Raw genomic sequence first — 15,457 nt, 5'->3', positions numbered from 1 at the left:
AAAAACAGGCACTGCCTGGGTATGTAGAGAGCCGTACAGGGTACACACCCTAAGGTTCTGATGTGAAAACACAAGGCTAGCATAGAAACTGATTCACAACTTTAGCTTTGGTAGGTGTTGTTAGATGCCCTCTATAGCTCTGAGCAGTTATGCACATGAGTACCTGGGCTTGTAGCATGAGAGAATTCCCATAGGACATCCACTCAAGTGCATATTTGCAAGATTCTGAATCTGAATCCTTCCCATGCCATCAGACATTGCTAGGGCACGAAGAAAATTCTGCCATCCTTGTCTATGAGGCTGTTTGCCAGAATGGCTACTTATTGTTTTTTTTATAATTTAACTTTTTTACAAGGATAGGTTGTTAGCCTCTCTCTCAAATGCCAACCTAGGGGACCAGTAGACTGCTTTTCATGTGGTCCCTATCTGGCTTTGATGGCCCTATTGGGAGCTAAAACCCCCACCAGCATAGCTCTTAGGGTTATTTGAATGCACAAGCAATTCTACCACATCAAGTTGCAGTGCCGAGGGAAGGATGTTTCCAGGATTGGAGCCTGTAATTGTTACAGACCAGTCTGTGATGTTAACTAGAAAAATCTTTAGAAAAGTAGAGCAGAACAACCTGACTGATTTGTATTTTTCTTTCTTTTCCTCAGGGCCTCTGTATTTAATTGTGGAATATGCGAAGTATGGTTCCTTGCGCAGTTTTCTCAGGGAAAGTCGGAAAGTAGGACCTAGCTATGTGGGCAGTGATGCCAACAGAAATTCAAGCTACTTGGACAACCCAGATGAGAGAGCCTTAACAATGGGAGATCTGATCTCATTTGCATGGCAGATATCTCGGGGGATGCAGTACCTGGCAGAAATGAAGGTATAGTGCTACAGCAGTGTGTTGAACATATCTCTGTGACAGGCATAAATATATCTGGAAGTTTTTCCATGCATCTTATCCCATAAGAATAATAACCATGATTGTTGGTTTCTTTTAAAAGCTTGTTCATCGTGATTTAGCAGCCAGAAATGTATTGGTGGCAGAAGGACGCAAAATGAAGATTTCTGATTTTGGCTTGTCCCGAGATGTTTATGAAGAAGATTCCTATGTCAAGAGAAGCAAGGTACAGTGCATGTTAAAACCAGGGCTGGAATCCTTGCTTAATCAAGGAAATGGGTTTACACTGAAACACTTGAACACAGAAAATAAAGAGAACAGCTAATTCTGATAAGGAAATAGGGAACAAAAAGTAAAGATTAAACAAAACAATTAGCTTCATCATTTGGGCCATTATAAGTAACTAGACTACACTATTTACTGGTATATCATCAGCAAAAAATATTAATTCCTGTCCGCTCTTTCTTCTGCCTGTGTGCAATAATCTTTGTCAGGGCCGGCTCCAGGGTTTTGGCCGCCCCAAGCAGCCAAACAAAAAAACAAACAAACAAACAAACAAAAAAAGCCGCAATCGTGATCTGCGGCGGCACTCCGAGCAGGAGTGAGGGACCGTCCGCTGAATTGCCGCCGAACAGCTGTACGTGCCGCCCCTCTCCGAAGTGGCCGCCCCAAGCACCTGCTTGGTAAGCTGGTGCCTGGAGCCGGCCCTGATCTTTGTATTTTACTGTAATGCCCCATCAACACCACATCTACAACCCAGTCACAGGACATGGTGACAATATAGATACAGTAGGACCACCTGTGTCCTTGTAAGTGGGTTAAAACCCTGGACTATTTTTGGAAAGCATGTATCCATGCATCTTGTAATCACGATTTCTCCGGTCTTTGTGTTGTGTTGTAGCTGTAGTCTGAACAGGGGCCTTAAAAATAATGTGTGATCTATCAATAATAAAGACAAATATATTCAAATATAATCCTATTTTCTTTCAAGTATTTTTCAGGTAGTAATTTTTTTTATAGCTGTTAGTTTGTAAGTTACTTAGGGTACAAAATCTAGGGCCTCATCTTGCTACTTTATACAAAAAAGCTATTAGTCTCTCTCTCCCTCTCTTTTTATAATTGCCAAGCTCACAAAACAAGGGATTGAAGAAAAAGTAGGCAGAAAGAGCTGGCAATCATTTAAATCAGAACTAGTTCTGGCTGAAAACTTCATAATTGGAATCTAAATCCAGATCCTAGTTTCAAGAATGCTTCTTCTATAGCTATGATGATCTGAACCAAAACCCAGCTCCAAACAGCTCTGAAATATACAAGGTTCAAAATCCAGATCCAAATGCCAGAGCTTGGGCCCATCTCTGCTATAGATGGTAGAGATACCCATCTGCCAGTTTGGAATGCCTCGCATTCTTTAAAGCAATTATATTTTTCCTGTCACAGTAAATTATTATCAGCTGTCTAGAAATAGTTCTGTCTGCTCACAGTGCTCATGGCAGAACTCAGCATATGGTAACATTTCATCTGTAGGATTGTGCAAAGGAAATTTGATGGAAAGCCTCTCCTGTGGTATTAGGAGAGCTCCTCTCATTGTTTAGTCATATCACGGCTTTCCCTAAAAAGAACTATTATGATAACCTCAAGATTATGAAACAAGTTCAGACTTGTCGTTATTTATTATCATAGCAGATATTGCCATAACACACTGAGCCGAATTCTGCCATAAGCCTGTATGCATGCAACTTTTATTGAAATCAGTGGGCCTTCTGCATGTAAATGAGGCCAGTATCCAAGCTCAGTTTGTGAAATTCAGTAATACTATTTTATGTTGACCATTCAATCTTCTGTGATACTGCTCCAGTTCCCTGTGTGGGTTAGTGTGAAAGTGCTGCCAGCATGAATTCTCACACATGAGAATTTCAAACATTGGCTTCCATAAATACTGTGACTTTTTGACGTTTGTTTTCCACTACAATTCCAGCCAATAATGCTCAATTGCATGATGTTTGCAGGAGGCAATACAAAAGTGACCATGGACAAAGACAATTAAAAATATAACTAGATAGTATATTAGGAAAGACAGTGCAATATCCACTCTGTTCTATTATGTATGCTTTACCCTGAAGGAATGCTATCTATTTGTACCTATTTCTCTGCAAAAATTATTTGAGAACAATTTATTCTAATACATAGATTTTTCCCCATAAAGTTAACAGATACTGATATAGCCCTCCTCACCATAGTATCTCCGAGTGCATATTCAATTTTCCAACACAAACAATTATTTGCTGTCAAAAATAACTTGGGTAGAGAGAGAGCAGGAAGAAAGAATGGGAGAAAGAATGGAATATCTTTCAAATATATCTAGAAAAATTTTCCAAATACATGTGCATTGCCTGAAAATTTTACGAAAATACAAATCCAGAATGCTTTTGTGGATGTTATGAAGCATCCTGGAAATCACGTTGGCATTTTGCACAGCCACAATCTTTGCGAATAGCTGGTGTAGATCTGAGATTTTACCATGTGAATTTCAGACCAAAAAGCAGCAGTTTGCACAGCTTGTTAAGCAGCCATTGAACAAGTATAACTGCCCGAGTGAAGCTTGAGTTCAGAAGCCAAAGCTGTCCTAAAACCTGAGGTTTTTCAGTTGCGATTCATCTTTCATTTGGGTTGGATCTTACTCCTATAGCCTCATTCTCCATCTCCTTTTGCACCTGCACAACTCCCACTAGGCTCTGGAAGTGTATCTAATGGGTGGCAAGCAATTCATGTTGACAAGTATAGGTTTAGTGTGATAGGAGGGTTCAGTGGTCTGAGCTGACCATGTAATATGTCTGAAAATCACTGTTCATTGAATGCATGTCCTTTCAAAACTGGGTTTTGGTTGGGTTAGAATGAATGGTAAAGTTCAGTGGTGATTAAAGAGAGGTTATAGCTGTGCCCCCCTAACCTGTACTGCTCCCTGTTTATTTGATGAAATGTCACTTCAGTCATTCTATTGAAGCATATCAGAGAGGCACAGTGCAGTATAAATCTTACTGTTGTGAAAGCAAATGCACCAACATTAATTTTAACCTTCTAACTTAGTAATTGTGTTGCTGTTTTTTCTCTTAGGGTCGAATACCTGTTAAATGGATGGCAATAGAATCCCTATTTGATCATATCTATACAACACAAAGTGATGTGTAAGTCTAAATTGTGGTGTGTCTTATGCAGTTTATGTGTCTGTTGTATAGAGTTTCACAAAGAACTACGGTAACATATTTAATAGCCACAGCTTCTAAGTTGGAAGATAACAAAAATCAGAGAGCCCAGATGACTCAGTCTCTCAGTAATGGTGGGATAAATATGGAACTTTAAAATTGTAGGTGACCCATTAAATTAAAACCTAAATCATGAGTGACTGTAGGAGGTTGCAATCTGATTGCCCTTCGTTGGCCTGTGTAGAATAAGATTTGATGGTCTCAGCCCCGTTTTTAGTGTGCACACCACAGAACCCACTCTTGTTGGCAGACCCAGCAAAAAGACTAATGATTTAGAGCCTGAGTCACCTCCCATTGAAGCCAATGACAAAACTCCAAATGACTTCAGTGGGAACAGGATCAGACTCTTAATGAACAACCAAGTTGCAGCCACATGATGCAAGTACCTGTGCCTGTTGTTAGAGAGTGATTGCATGGGCAGATTTGTTTTCCACTTCCTTTCTCACATTACTACTTCCTTCCTCACCCAGGCTGGTAGAGCAGCAGGAGAGGAGCGAATGGCAGGCGAGGGGATCCTTGGGGGAATAGGCAAGCAAGGGCAAGGCCTCAGGGTAGAGCATGGGTGGGGCCTCAGGGGAAGAGGCTGGGTGAAGGCAGGGCCTCAGGGCAGAGCGTGGGTGGGGCCCCGGTCTGAGCCTTGGTGGGCCTCCCCCTTCTAGGGAGCTTCACTTCCAGTGCTCGAAAGGCTGCGGGCCAGTGCGCCTCCAAGGGAGGTGACCGGCATCACATCTGCAGCATTTCCCCCCCCCCCTGCATTGCCAGCCTTATTTGGGGAGGTTTAGTGTCCTGCAGCCTCTTATACACACACCCCATGCTCCAGGCTATTACTCCAACAGTGTAACACTGAAGAATTAAAGGGTTACTTTATTTGAAAATTGATTTTTAAAAATTTACATTTGTTAACAAATATAATCTACAAATATTCAGTGCTGTTTGGGGTGATGCAATTATGGTTTTAGTGACCATCTATTAATATACTTAAAATCCATTCCCGAATGCTGGATTTTCCTCATAAATTCTCTCTCTCTTTTTTTCCAGCTGCTTCCTTTTAAGACCCTTGTATATAGTCAGTAGTTGGCAGTGATCTAGCAGTAGTATAAGTTGCCAGCTTCTATAATTCCTTTTTTCCAACCCTGCTGCGAAAACCTTTGCTTTTTATGCTGGAACCTAGACACACATTGTACCAGTGCCCACAGTCTTCCTGTCCCCATCTCTCTGATGACATTTTTATTCATCCACAAAGACTGTACAATGGAAAATATTTTCTCCCTCCCCACACACTTAGTTACTGGTAATTTTTATAATTACAAAACTAAGGTACAATATCCTAACATACAAATCTGACAAACAGCTGGAGCTAATTGAGAAATTACCAACATGCTACACCCTCTTACAGAGCCTCCAAAAAATTCACTTAAACAAAGAATCTTAAACATAAAAACCCACAATGCCACACACTCTTCTGGATTACTTACAGGTCAAATTATAACCTGATAGGGTGCACAGAATAATTGGCTCAATAAAGGGCATGAGGAAGAATAGAAAGACTTAATCAAGTGCAATGGAACGTTCTAAATATGCATGAGCTTTGAGGAAGATATAGACTGGTTAAAAATGAACTTACACAATATCAGCAGGAAAAAGCTGTTTGAAAGTTTCATGTAAGGCTGTGTGAAACTAGCAGTTCTTCTTTTTTTTTTTTTTTTTTTTTTTTCTGCGCCTAGCCATCTTGGAGCTTAATATGTCCTGGCCTGGGAATGCCATTTCTCTTGTTTAAAATAAAAGAACTACAAGGAGACAAGTGAAACCTAGTCAGGAGGAGAGCAGTTTCTGTTGCTAAAATTTTGAGGTGGGATTTTCAAGGGAGCCTCAGGGAATTAGGCACATGACTTTCATTGACTTTCAGTGGACTTTAGGGGCCTAACTCCTCTAGGTCTCTTTTTAAAGGTGGAGCTCTCGCATAAAAGTCAGATGGCAAAAGTGAATGTTTATTGCACTTTGTACATAACTTTGTTCTCAGAGGCATCCCATCAACCCAAGTGAAAAAATACACTGTTGCCTGCTTTCCTTCACTCCGCATTGTGAAAACTGAAATCTTGGGGGGGTTTGAAATGAGGGTCTGGATTAGATTTTGGGTTGCTCAAGCCTCTGAAAGAGGGGTTCCACTCAGGAAAGGAACCTTTTTTTTGGGGGGGGGGAACACATACCCTTATTTCCAACCCTTTGAGTCAAGGCCTTTCTACTAGAGCTGGTCAGAAAGTGGATAGAAAAATTGACTCAATTTTCTTCCCTTTAAAAAAAAAAAATCAAAATGTCACCATTTTTTTTGGTGCATTTCAAATTTCCAAATAGAATTGACCAGTGCTGCTTTCTGTATTAGGCCAAGAACAAAATTAAGGCCCTGATTCATTAAACGAGCACAAGTAAGCCTATTAAAATAAAGGGGGTCATTTAGGTAAAATTAGACACGTGCATGCAAAGAAGGATGGATTTGTGGTTGACGCCTTGGTCTGTCTTGTCTATTTAGAATGTAATAGATGGGGGCAGGGATTCATACAACACCTAGCATAATGGAAACTTGATCTTGGAACCTTTAAGTGCTACTGTACTATTTGCTGGATAGGGGCCATGTTAAGCTCTTCAATCCTAGCAATTCAAATGAATGGTTCCTTCCTTCCTTCCTTTTTCAGCTGGTCATTTGGAGTTCTGCTATGGGAGATTGTAACCCTGGGAGGTAACCCTTATCCTGGAATTGCTCCTGAAAGACTCTTTAACCTCCTGAAAACTGGCTATAGAATGGAGAGACCTGAAAACTGCAGTGAAGAAATGTAAGTAGTTCTTGCTTTGTTTGGATTAATAGAAATGTCCTTGAACAAAGGGAGGAAACAGTGTAAATAACAGCCATCTCCAGCATGACTTTTAGAGAAGTCTGAGAACAAACTAGTAAAAGTAAAGAACTCTGTCATCATAAAGTGGCAGAAAGGTGGGGTGACAATCTGTGTTAAATGTGCACTAAAAGAAATGCAGTCCCCAAGCACCCGCAGCTATTGCCAAAGTACTTGCTGAAAATTGGATAAAGTACTCCTCAGGCTAATGAAAAAGTGTAGGTTGAATATTTGGAACATGGAGGGGGGTGGGGAGAAGAAATGCATCTAACATAGTGATGATTGATCTCTTCAAGATGTGTTGAAGCACATCCAAATACTAGGAACCCACTTTCCTGCAAATAAGGCAGTTATTTTAATATCTGTGCTCCATGTACTCCCTGCAAATGGTTTGTCAGTTGTCTGACTTTCCTGGTAGTGCACAGAACCCTGAAGAGAAGATACCTTGACCCAGAAATCAATACCTGTATAACACAAACATTTTGTGACTTAGTGAGTCATTTCAGTTTATCTGTGACTGTAAGACAGTTCATGTGTTATTAACTGACTTATTTACAAAAGGCAATTAACCAGGATAATCTCAATGAGAGAGAGAAATATCTCATCTTCCTGGATATTCTATGGTGTCCGAAAATGAAACAGAGCTTTAAAAATGTTTATCAGCCTCTATTAAGCCATATTCACATATTCAAATAAGACTGCATTGTCTCATTTGAATTTTGGAGAACAAGAACAAGATCCCTTCAGGTGTCTTTGAATGACCTTGCCCACATGTGTGGTGAAAAAAAGCAGCATAAATAGTACAGCCATATTTTTCTGTGCACCACATACATAGAGATACCACTGAGACACTGTTGAACTTAGATTCATAGATCTCAAGTCCAGACTTGCCCCCAGCAAAATTAAATATTTTAAATTTTCACCCGTCTTCCCTTCCTCAAGCATTCACTTCAAATGTCCCCTTCCCCACCCCCAATTATGTTCCATTGTTTATACTTTTTTGAGTTACTCATGTTGTGTAAATTTGCAGGGGTTGGGGGGGCGGGGTTTGATGGCGTTGTTGTTGTTGTCTCTCTCAGATGGACAACCTGGATAGATGTTTATTTTAGGACATTAAAGACTGCATTAAGATGAACTACTTAACACCCATTTTTCTATGCATGCTCCAAATTATCCAGTCTAGCAATGAGGTGGTAATGCATAACTTTACCCCTTTTTTTTATAGGTATGCAAACTTTTCTGAAGCAGTTCACTCCATCTTTAATATAATAAATCCAAAAAAATGAGATTAGAAGAATCTTATTTAGGTTGTAAAGTCAAGTACTAAAAAGTTAGGAAATGCCAGATTTATGGTTGCCTGTGCAAACTTAATTCAGACAGCCTATGCACATGTGTTTTTGAGACAGTCTTTAATGACATGATCACATAGTATCATAATGCCTATGCCCAAGGGGGAGGGTGTGAATTAAGGTTGTACAGCCAATCATAAAGCTGGCATTTTTTAACTTTCAAGTGCTTGAATTTGCAACCTAAACAGAATTCTTATAACGTAGGGTTCTTTAAATATAATTTCAAAATGTTTTTTTGTTTATTTGTGTTTGTTTTTAAGGAAAATGGTAAAGCCACTTTCTTTTATGAACAGCTGAGCACCAGAGGCGTTTGAATCCTGAACCTTCAGCACTGCAGCAGAAGTCATTTAAGCTATAGATCTAACTACATTATCTGGGTGGGCTGCTGAGTCCAGAAAGAGTGGCATGGGAGAACTCAGCCTGGCCCAATTCTTTCTTTCTCTTCCCTTCTGGGAGTTGGGGGAGCTCCTGCCCTATTTGTTGTCCCCAGAGGGAAGAATGGGCCACTAGGTCCAGGTGCTGGATCCAGAGGAGGGAAGCCCAGTCTAGGTTTTTCTCCTCCCTGCCACTATGGCTGCTCCCAGCTATTCCCAGAACAATGTGGTGGTGCTGCTGATTTGGTGGCAGTGGAGCCTGCCCTTAGAATATTCATGTGTTCAGTTATTATTTTAGCAGGCTGCCAACACTTTCCTGAGGAAGGAGAGCAGGAGAAGGGAAATTATTTTGAAAGCTTATATCTCAGCAAAAGCTGAATGGAATTTCATACCATAAAGGAAAAGCACTTCTGTAGCCAGAGGACTTTTCCCCTGCCAAATACCAAAGGCCCGAGGCAAACAATGGAGATGTGAAAGTTTCTCAAAGGAAAGGTTGCAAGAATCTTGCAGGTGGGAAGCATTAGGCAGCCTAAAGATTGGTGTCACTATCAACTCCCCCTGTACCGGTTGTTTGGTTCTTCTTCTAGGTGACTGTCTGGGAAAGCAAAAGTCATAGGAGTTGGAGAAGTGTAAGGGGTCAGCTGGGAGGTCTGATTACCAGCGTATGTAGACACTCACCATACCTCAGCTCAAACTAGTATGCTAAAAATAGCAGTGTGGAGGTTGCAGCACTGGGGTCAGGCAGGCTTGGGGTTGAGGGGCTAGCCCACGCCATCACCAGTGCCACAGCGTTCACACTGCCTTTTTTAGAACAAGAGTTCAAGCTGAGCGAGGGCGAGAGTCTACCCACGCTGGGAATCCCACCTCCCAGTAGCAGTGTAGACTTACTCTTGGACACCAATCTTGCAAAGAGATCCACATGCCTGGGGCTTTAATTACATGCAGCATCTCCTGGGAGTAAAGGTACACTCATGTGACTCTCAGTGCAGTATTAGGGCCTCGTCCCATGGAGAAATTGTTTAGCTACATAAATAAGAAAAAAGGAAAGATTGAGATATTTCTTTGAGTGGCATTCACAACAGTGGCCAGATCACTGTACTGTAGATTTATTTGAGCAGAAAGGAAAACCAAACCATTTGTGAATGCAGGATCTTATTATGTGTTACTTTGGTTCATAGGTATAACTTGATGCTGCGATGCTGGAAACAGGAACCAGATAAGAGGCCAACATTTGCTGACATCAGCAAAGAACTGGAGAAAATGATGGTGAAGAGTAGGGTAAGTCTGCTGCAAGCTGAGTTTTGCACAGTTAATGAAAACTAGTAGGGAATGTTTACAATCCAAAGACATTGGTTGTAGCACAGAGAAATAAGTTTCTGATAAAAGTTCTTATTTTGATCAGGATTAAAGGCATCCAAGAACCTTATTTCCTCCAGATGGCAGAAAGCTTTCCAAAAGCAGTTCCATCGTTTTTTTGTATGGTGATTTTGAAGATTTCAGACCTAGAAATGTTGTGTGGTTGATTATTTTACCACTTAGTTTCCTTAGTAACAAATTTATTATTGCAGAGTTAATTTTAATTTGCATTACTCAATAATCAAGCAGTAGAAAGCCTCAAATTAAATGACTAAAATATTGCAAAGCAAGTATTGTGTCATTTTTGACGTGGGATGTCTTAAAGATGTGATAACAGCAACAAAATATTAAAGCCATTTGGTTCCAAATCTGTCTACTTTCAAATGCATAATCTGATAAGGGATTTTCTTGGGAATTCAAAGGACCTCATTGTCCCTGTGGAGCCTTTACACATCCTCATCTAGGACTTGGTCTTGCACACTGCTGAGCACTGTCGTCCTGATCCAGGAGAACACCTATGCATGAGCTTAATTTAAAGCCCATGAGTATCTCCATCAGTACATTGCAGGATTGAGTCCCTAGTACACACTGCAAACATACATCCACCTAAATGGATATTTTCCAATATTAATACTTGTATGTGCACTTATTTGATACGGCTTAGGCATGGCAATTCTATCAGTGCAAATGGAAGTTTTTCATGGAAAAATCCAGTTGTCTGTGTGTGCTGGAAAAGGGCATGTGCAGTTGAATGAGCACATACAAGTGTACATGTACAAACAGAAGTGGAGGCTGATGACTAAAAATAAGTGTGTGTATGCGCTTACCGGTATATATTTATAAAATCCCTGTTTTACAAAAACATTAGAAATCTTCAACAATAGTTACTCTCTAGGTAAGACCTACAATATTGTTCCTCTGTTACAAATCCAGCAGAGGGATAACAAATGAACTAACCCATTCTGGGCTTGGGCATGTGTTGCTGGGCACAGATTAAGAAGTGAACAGAAGGGAGCCATTATCCTCTATAGGAAAATTTAAAAAGCAAAGTTAAATCAATGGTGGTGAAATGCAAAGTAAGAGCAAAGTTTTTTGTTTTGAGGTTCCAAAAGGCTATTACAAGAGCAATGTATTGAACTAAAAGTAAATTTCCAACCCAAAAAGTTGTGTCTGCTTTGTATGACAGACAGAATATCTGGGATAATCCAGTGACTGGACAGTAACACTGAACTGGGCAATGTTGTCTGAAATGGTTATCCTAGTTAAAAACAAAACAACTAGCATCCTGAACAGAACTATGGGCCAAATGCTGCAAAATGGTGAGAGCACCTTCCAGGCATTGTTAAGCACCCTGTCCTCCCATTGAATCTTAGGCTTAGAAGAAAGCTGAAATTAAAGCCTATATATTTTTGAGTTAACTCGTTGGCAAGCAGCGTTCAACAGGAGAAGCACTAACTGAGCATGTTTCTGTCGAAGCATGTCTAGTGTTTCTGCAAACAAGTGCATTGCCGAGGACACTACTCTTGCAGAAAACAGGAGATTAAGCAGTTGGTATTCTCTATAGAAGGGCCCACTTTGATTTTGCAGTTGCCCAGTCTAGGGAACCCAGAAATGTGTTAGCAACTATAACTGAGGAATGACTTTGTTGCTTATTGTAACCTAGCATTTTATTTATTTGGTAGGACTACTTAGATCTTGCAGCTTCCACACCCTCTGACTCCTTACTTTATGATGACGGGCTCTCAGAAGAGGAGACACCACTCGTGGACTGTAATAATGCTCCCCTCCCTCGAACCCTCCCCTCCACATGGATTGAAAACAAACTCTATGGTAGAATTTCACATGCATTTACTAGATTCTAGCAACACACACAAAAAGTGTTTTTTTTTTCTTCTGCACTATCTTCAGACTCTGTAACCCCATTAGAGTGTTTCTTGTGTGAATGAAACCAATCAAAATTTGCTTGGAAAGCTTTTTTTATTTGTAAATGTCAAACTTTGCATCAGGATCATACTTTAGGCGTCTTGCAGCTGTGTTTAAAAAAAGATTTAAAAAGGATGTGAAAATAAGTAAAATCACCATATATATCTATATCTATATATCATATGATAAAGAGAAATAAATAGATCAGGGAAGTACTCTCAGGGGAAATTTTAAAAGGCTAAGAACTGAATATCCAATTAAAATAGTCTTTTGTGTTGGGGGGTGGAGTTGGGAAATATATTAGATTCTATATCTCTAATTTAAGTAACAGGGATTTAAAAAAAACATTTGCTAAACATTTTTGGGGGGCTCAGTTGAATAGTGAGGCCCAATTTGTTACAGTTTTATGTTTATCCACACAGATTCCTGAATCTCAGCTGCTGCTCACACGTTTTAAGTCCTTGTGCAGAAATTTCTGCTTAACATGACATGGGTTGGGATCAGGTTACAATTTACAGATGACAGGGGAGACTGAGTGTAGCTACACAGTCTTTTGGAAATTGATTTGGTGATGGCCACTATAAAAATACTTTCGACTGTTTTCACATCCTTTGGTTTATCATGCAAATGTCAGCACTAAGCCCTGATTGAATGATGTAGCAAGTGTTTTGAAAGGGAACATGTGCTTTCATATTGTGGTGGTGAGATGGACAGTAAAAATGGTTCTTGCCAAAACTCCTATATTTTGTTTTCTGATTAAATATTCTACATGTTTTTGGCTGTTTACTAACTTCAAAGATCATATTTTTTTCATTCTTCAAGCAGCAAAACTTTTTTAAAAGCTGAAGCTTTTCCATTACTCTGTGTATTTGTAATTAGAAAATATCTTTGAGTCTTTTTTTCCCCTCTGCTCCCCAGACATGATTTTTACAACTAGGTGCCCAAGGTTAGGTTCCTAAATACATATTTGGAATTTTAAATAAGTAGTCAGATTTTCAAAAGGGCTTAAGCATCAACAGTTCCCACTGAAGTTCCCATTGCTGAATGCTTTTGAAAATCTCAGCACTTATTTAGGTGCCAAAATAGGCAACAAAATTAGGCTTCTATTTTTGAAAATGCTGGCCTTGGTATATTTTTGCATATAGTGCTGGATCTGCAAGATGCTGAGCACTCTGGGCCCAGTCCAGCAAAATACGTAAGCATGACCTTAAATTTACATTTATGAGTAGCACACTGATGTCAATAGGACTACTTATATGCTTAACTTTAAACCTGTATTTAAATATATAGCTGGATCAGAGTCAGAGTGCTCAGAACCTTGCAGCCCACTGTACTACTGGGAGATCATGATGGTGATATGAGTCTCATCCTAAACCTATTGAAGCCAATGGAAAGACACCCATTGATGTCAATGGAAATACTTTCATTGACTAGAATGGACATTGGGTCCTGCCTTAAATGGGCTTATTACTGCTTGGAGCATTGTATGTACAACAAGAACTTCCAGTTGCAATAAATTCTCTAGCAAAGTAATTTGTAATTACATTGTCATGAAACTATAAAATTGTGAAAAGTTGGAGGCTACCTGAAGAAAAATTAACAACTTTTATTGGATTATATGATATACACACTTTTTTTTTTTTAATCAAGACAGCACTTTATTTGTTCAGGGTGTTTGCCTTCAGCAGAATTTGTGCTTTGGGGCTTTGAAACACAGTTTATATCAATTGATTGGGGACAAAAAACAATGGTCTGGTTTAAAGTATTGAACGGAGTTTTGCCAAGGGCCTTACTGTCTGCACATGAAGTTATGGTTCTTCAGTGCAGAAAAAATTATCTGTTTTCATTTTTAGGCATGTCATACCCGAACTGGCCTGAGGAGAGCCCCGTTCCACTCACAAGATTCGATGGCACTAACTCTGTGTTTTCAAGATATGCAAATGATAGTGTATATGCTAACTGGATGGTTTCACCCTCAGCGGCAAAATTTATGGACAAGTTTGATAGTTAAAAATTTCTTTGTGAAAGGTAATGGACCCATGAGGGGAGCAAACATGCAAAGAATGGAAAGTCCATTGGCTTATTCTTTGTACAATTAAAACAGGTTAAACTAACATTAATTTCTCAAATGGCAAACTCTTTTTTGGTAGTTTCTCAAGTGGTTTTACGCATGATCAAGACTATAATTGATTATTTCCCCTTTCAGGAAACATATCAAACTGGATAAAAGTTGTAGTTCCAGTACTTATTTTTTAGTCCACCATTCTGCACATAGTCCAATTTGGTAACTGTTTATTGCAAATGGCTGTGCACTTCATGCTTACAATTTTTTAGGTCAGCTGTCCTACATTACAGCTTTCTTGGGTGGGAAAATGTTGTTGTACTTGAACTGCTACTTTTCTGGTTATTAACAAAAGGCCACTTGATCTAAGCATGAAGCACAAACTGTATATGTAGGGGGGAAAAAACATTTGGCTCAAAATAACTGAGCTTACTATAGAATCCAAAGTGTTACCATGAGTTGGCACTAATGAAGCCTGTATTTTGGTTTCGAAGCAAACATTAAGTAACTCAGTAGGGAACTTGAGATTCAACATTTGAAGTCTTGAAAAGCTGTAAAAATGTCTTGTCTTGTCTTAATGAGAAAAGAGTTTGTTTTATTATGTTTAAACTATTCTTACCTTTAGCACAATGGAGATAAATTTGATACCAGATATGCTATATAGACTGATGTCAATCAAGAGTGCTCACCTGACACAACTTATTTTCCATCACATCCATTTTACTAATGTTACAATGTCTGTTGTACAATCATAATTCTGTTTGAGTTCAGTGTAGACTGTACAGGATATTTTGAACTAAATTAAAGCAAAGAGATTTTGTTTGCAGTCATGTTCAATGAGTTGGAGTCTTCCTCTAAGCTCAAAATCTGATTCTACAGTCCAATACACTGCTAACATAGGCTATCACACTGACACCATTCCAAATAAATCTTCTGTCTTGCAAGTCACAAGTAGACAACCCTTTTACTTAGCATAACTTATCTGATGCTTTTATCATTAGTTAGTTAATTATTCCCTATGGGGGGGGGGGGGAAATCACCTGATTTTGTTAAGGGTAAATTTAATTCAAATGATGTGCAACTATATTGACGTGGTATTTAGGAGAATGATCTGACTCTTATAGAGCTTATATGGAAGGGGATAAATAGGGTGGCAGTACTTTTCTGTCTTTTACTTGTAATTTAATATTGTTGAAGAGAATATATTTTGTGTTCTAAAAATGTTGGACCATAAACCCAGAGTGACATGTTGTTACCTGTGTGATGGCTATTCTTAAATAATCCAATTCTACCAAAGCTTGTTCCTGTCTCTTAAATTCCAGTTTAGCTGTCTTCATGTGTTTGTTTTGTGTGTCAGCA

General features: G+C 39.3%; 1 protein-coding gene across 1 annotated transcript in view; it reads left to right on the top strand.

Annotated features, from left to right (window-relative positions):
• LOC113406918 (proto-oncogene tyrosine-protein kinase receptor Ret-like) overlaps positions 1 to 14,977 on the top strand; it is a gene marked incomplete at its 5' end in the record, with an annotated part of 55,727 nt that extends 40,750 nt beyond the window's left edge. The window contains 7 exons of the mRNA XM_026653796.1: positions 657 to 871; positions 993 to 1,115; positions 4,001 to 4,071; positions 6,840 to 6,977; positions 9,936 to 10,035; positions 11,796 to 11,943; positions 13,890 to 14,977. Coding sequence (XP_026509581.1) covers positions 657 to 871; positions 993 to 1,115; positions 4,001 to 4,071; positions 6,840 to 6,977; positions 9,936 to 10,035; positions 11,796 to 11,943; positions 13,890 to 14,047 — 953 coding nt within the window. The remainder of the gene's footprint in view (positions 1 to 656; positions 872 to 992; positions 1,116 to 4,000; positions 4,072 to 6,839; positions 6,978 to 9,935; positions 10,036 to 11,795; positions 11,944 to 13,889) is intronic.
• Between the last annotated feature and the right edge of the window lie 480 nt (positions 14,978 to 15,457).

Source organism: Terrapene carolina, unplaced genomic scaffold (assembly GCF_002925995.2).
Source record: "Terrapene carolina triunguis isolate 2854851 unplaced genomic scaffold, T_m_triunguis-2.0 Scaffold149, whole genome shotgun sequence".
In the NCBI taxonomy this organism is placed as follows: Eukaryota; Metazoa; Chordata; order Testudines; family Emydidae; genus Terrapene; species Terrapene triunguis.
The sequence above is the reverse complement of the archived record's forward strand: the minus strand, read 5'-3'. Positions and strand labels throughout refer to the sequence as shown.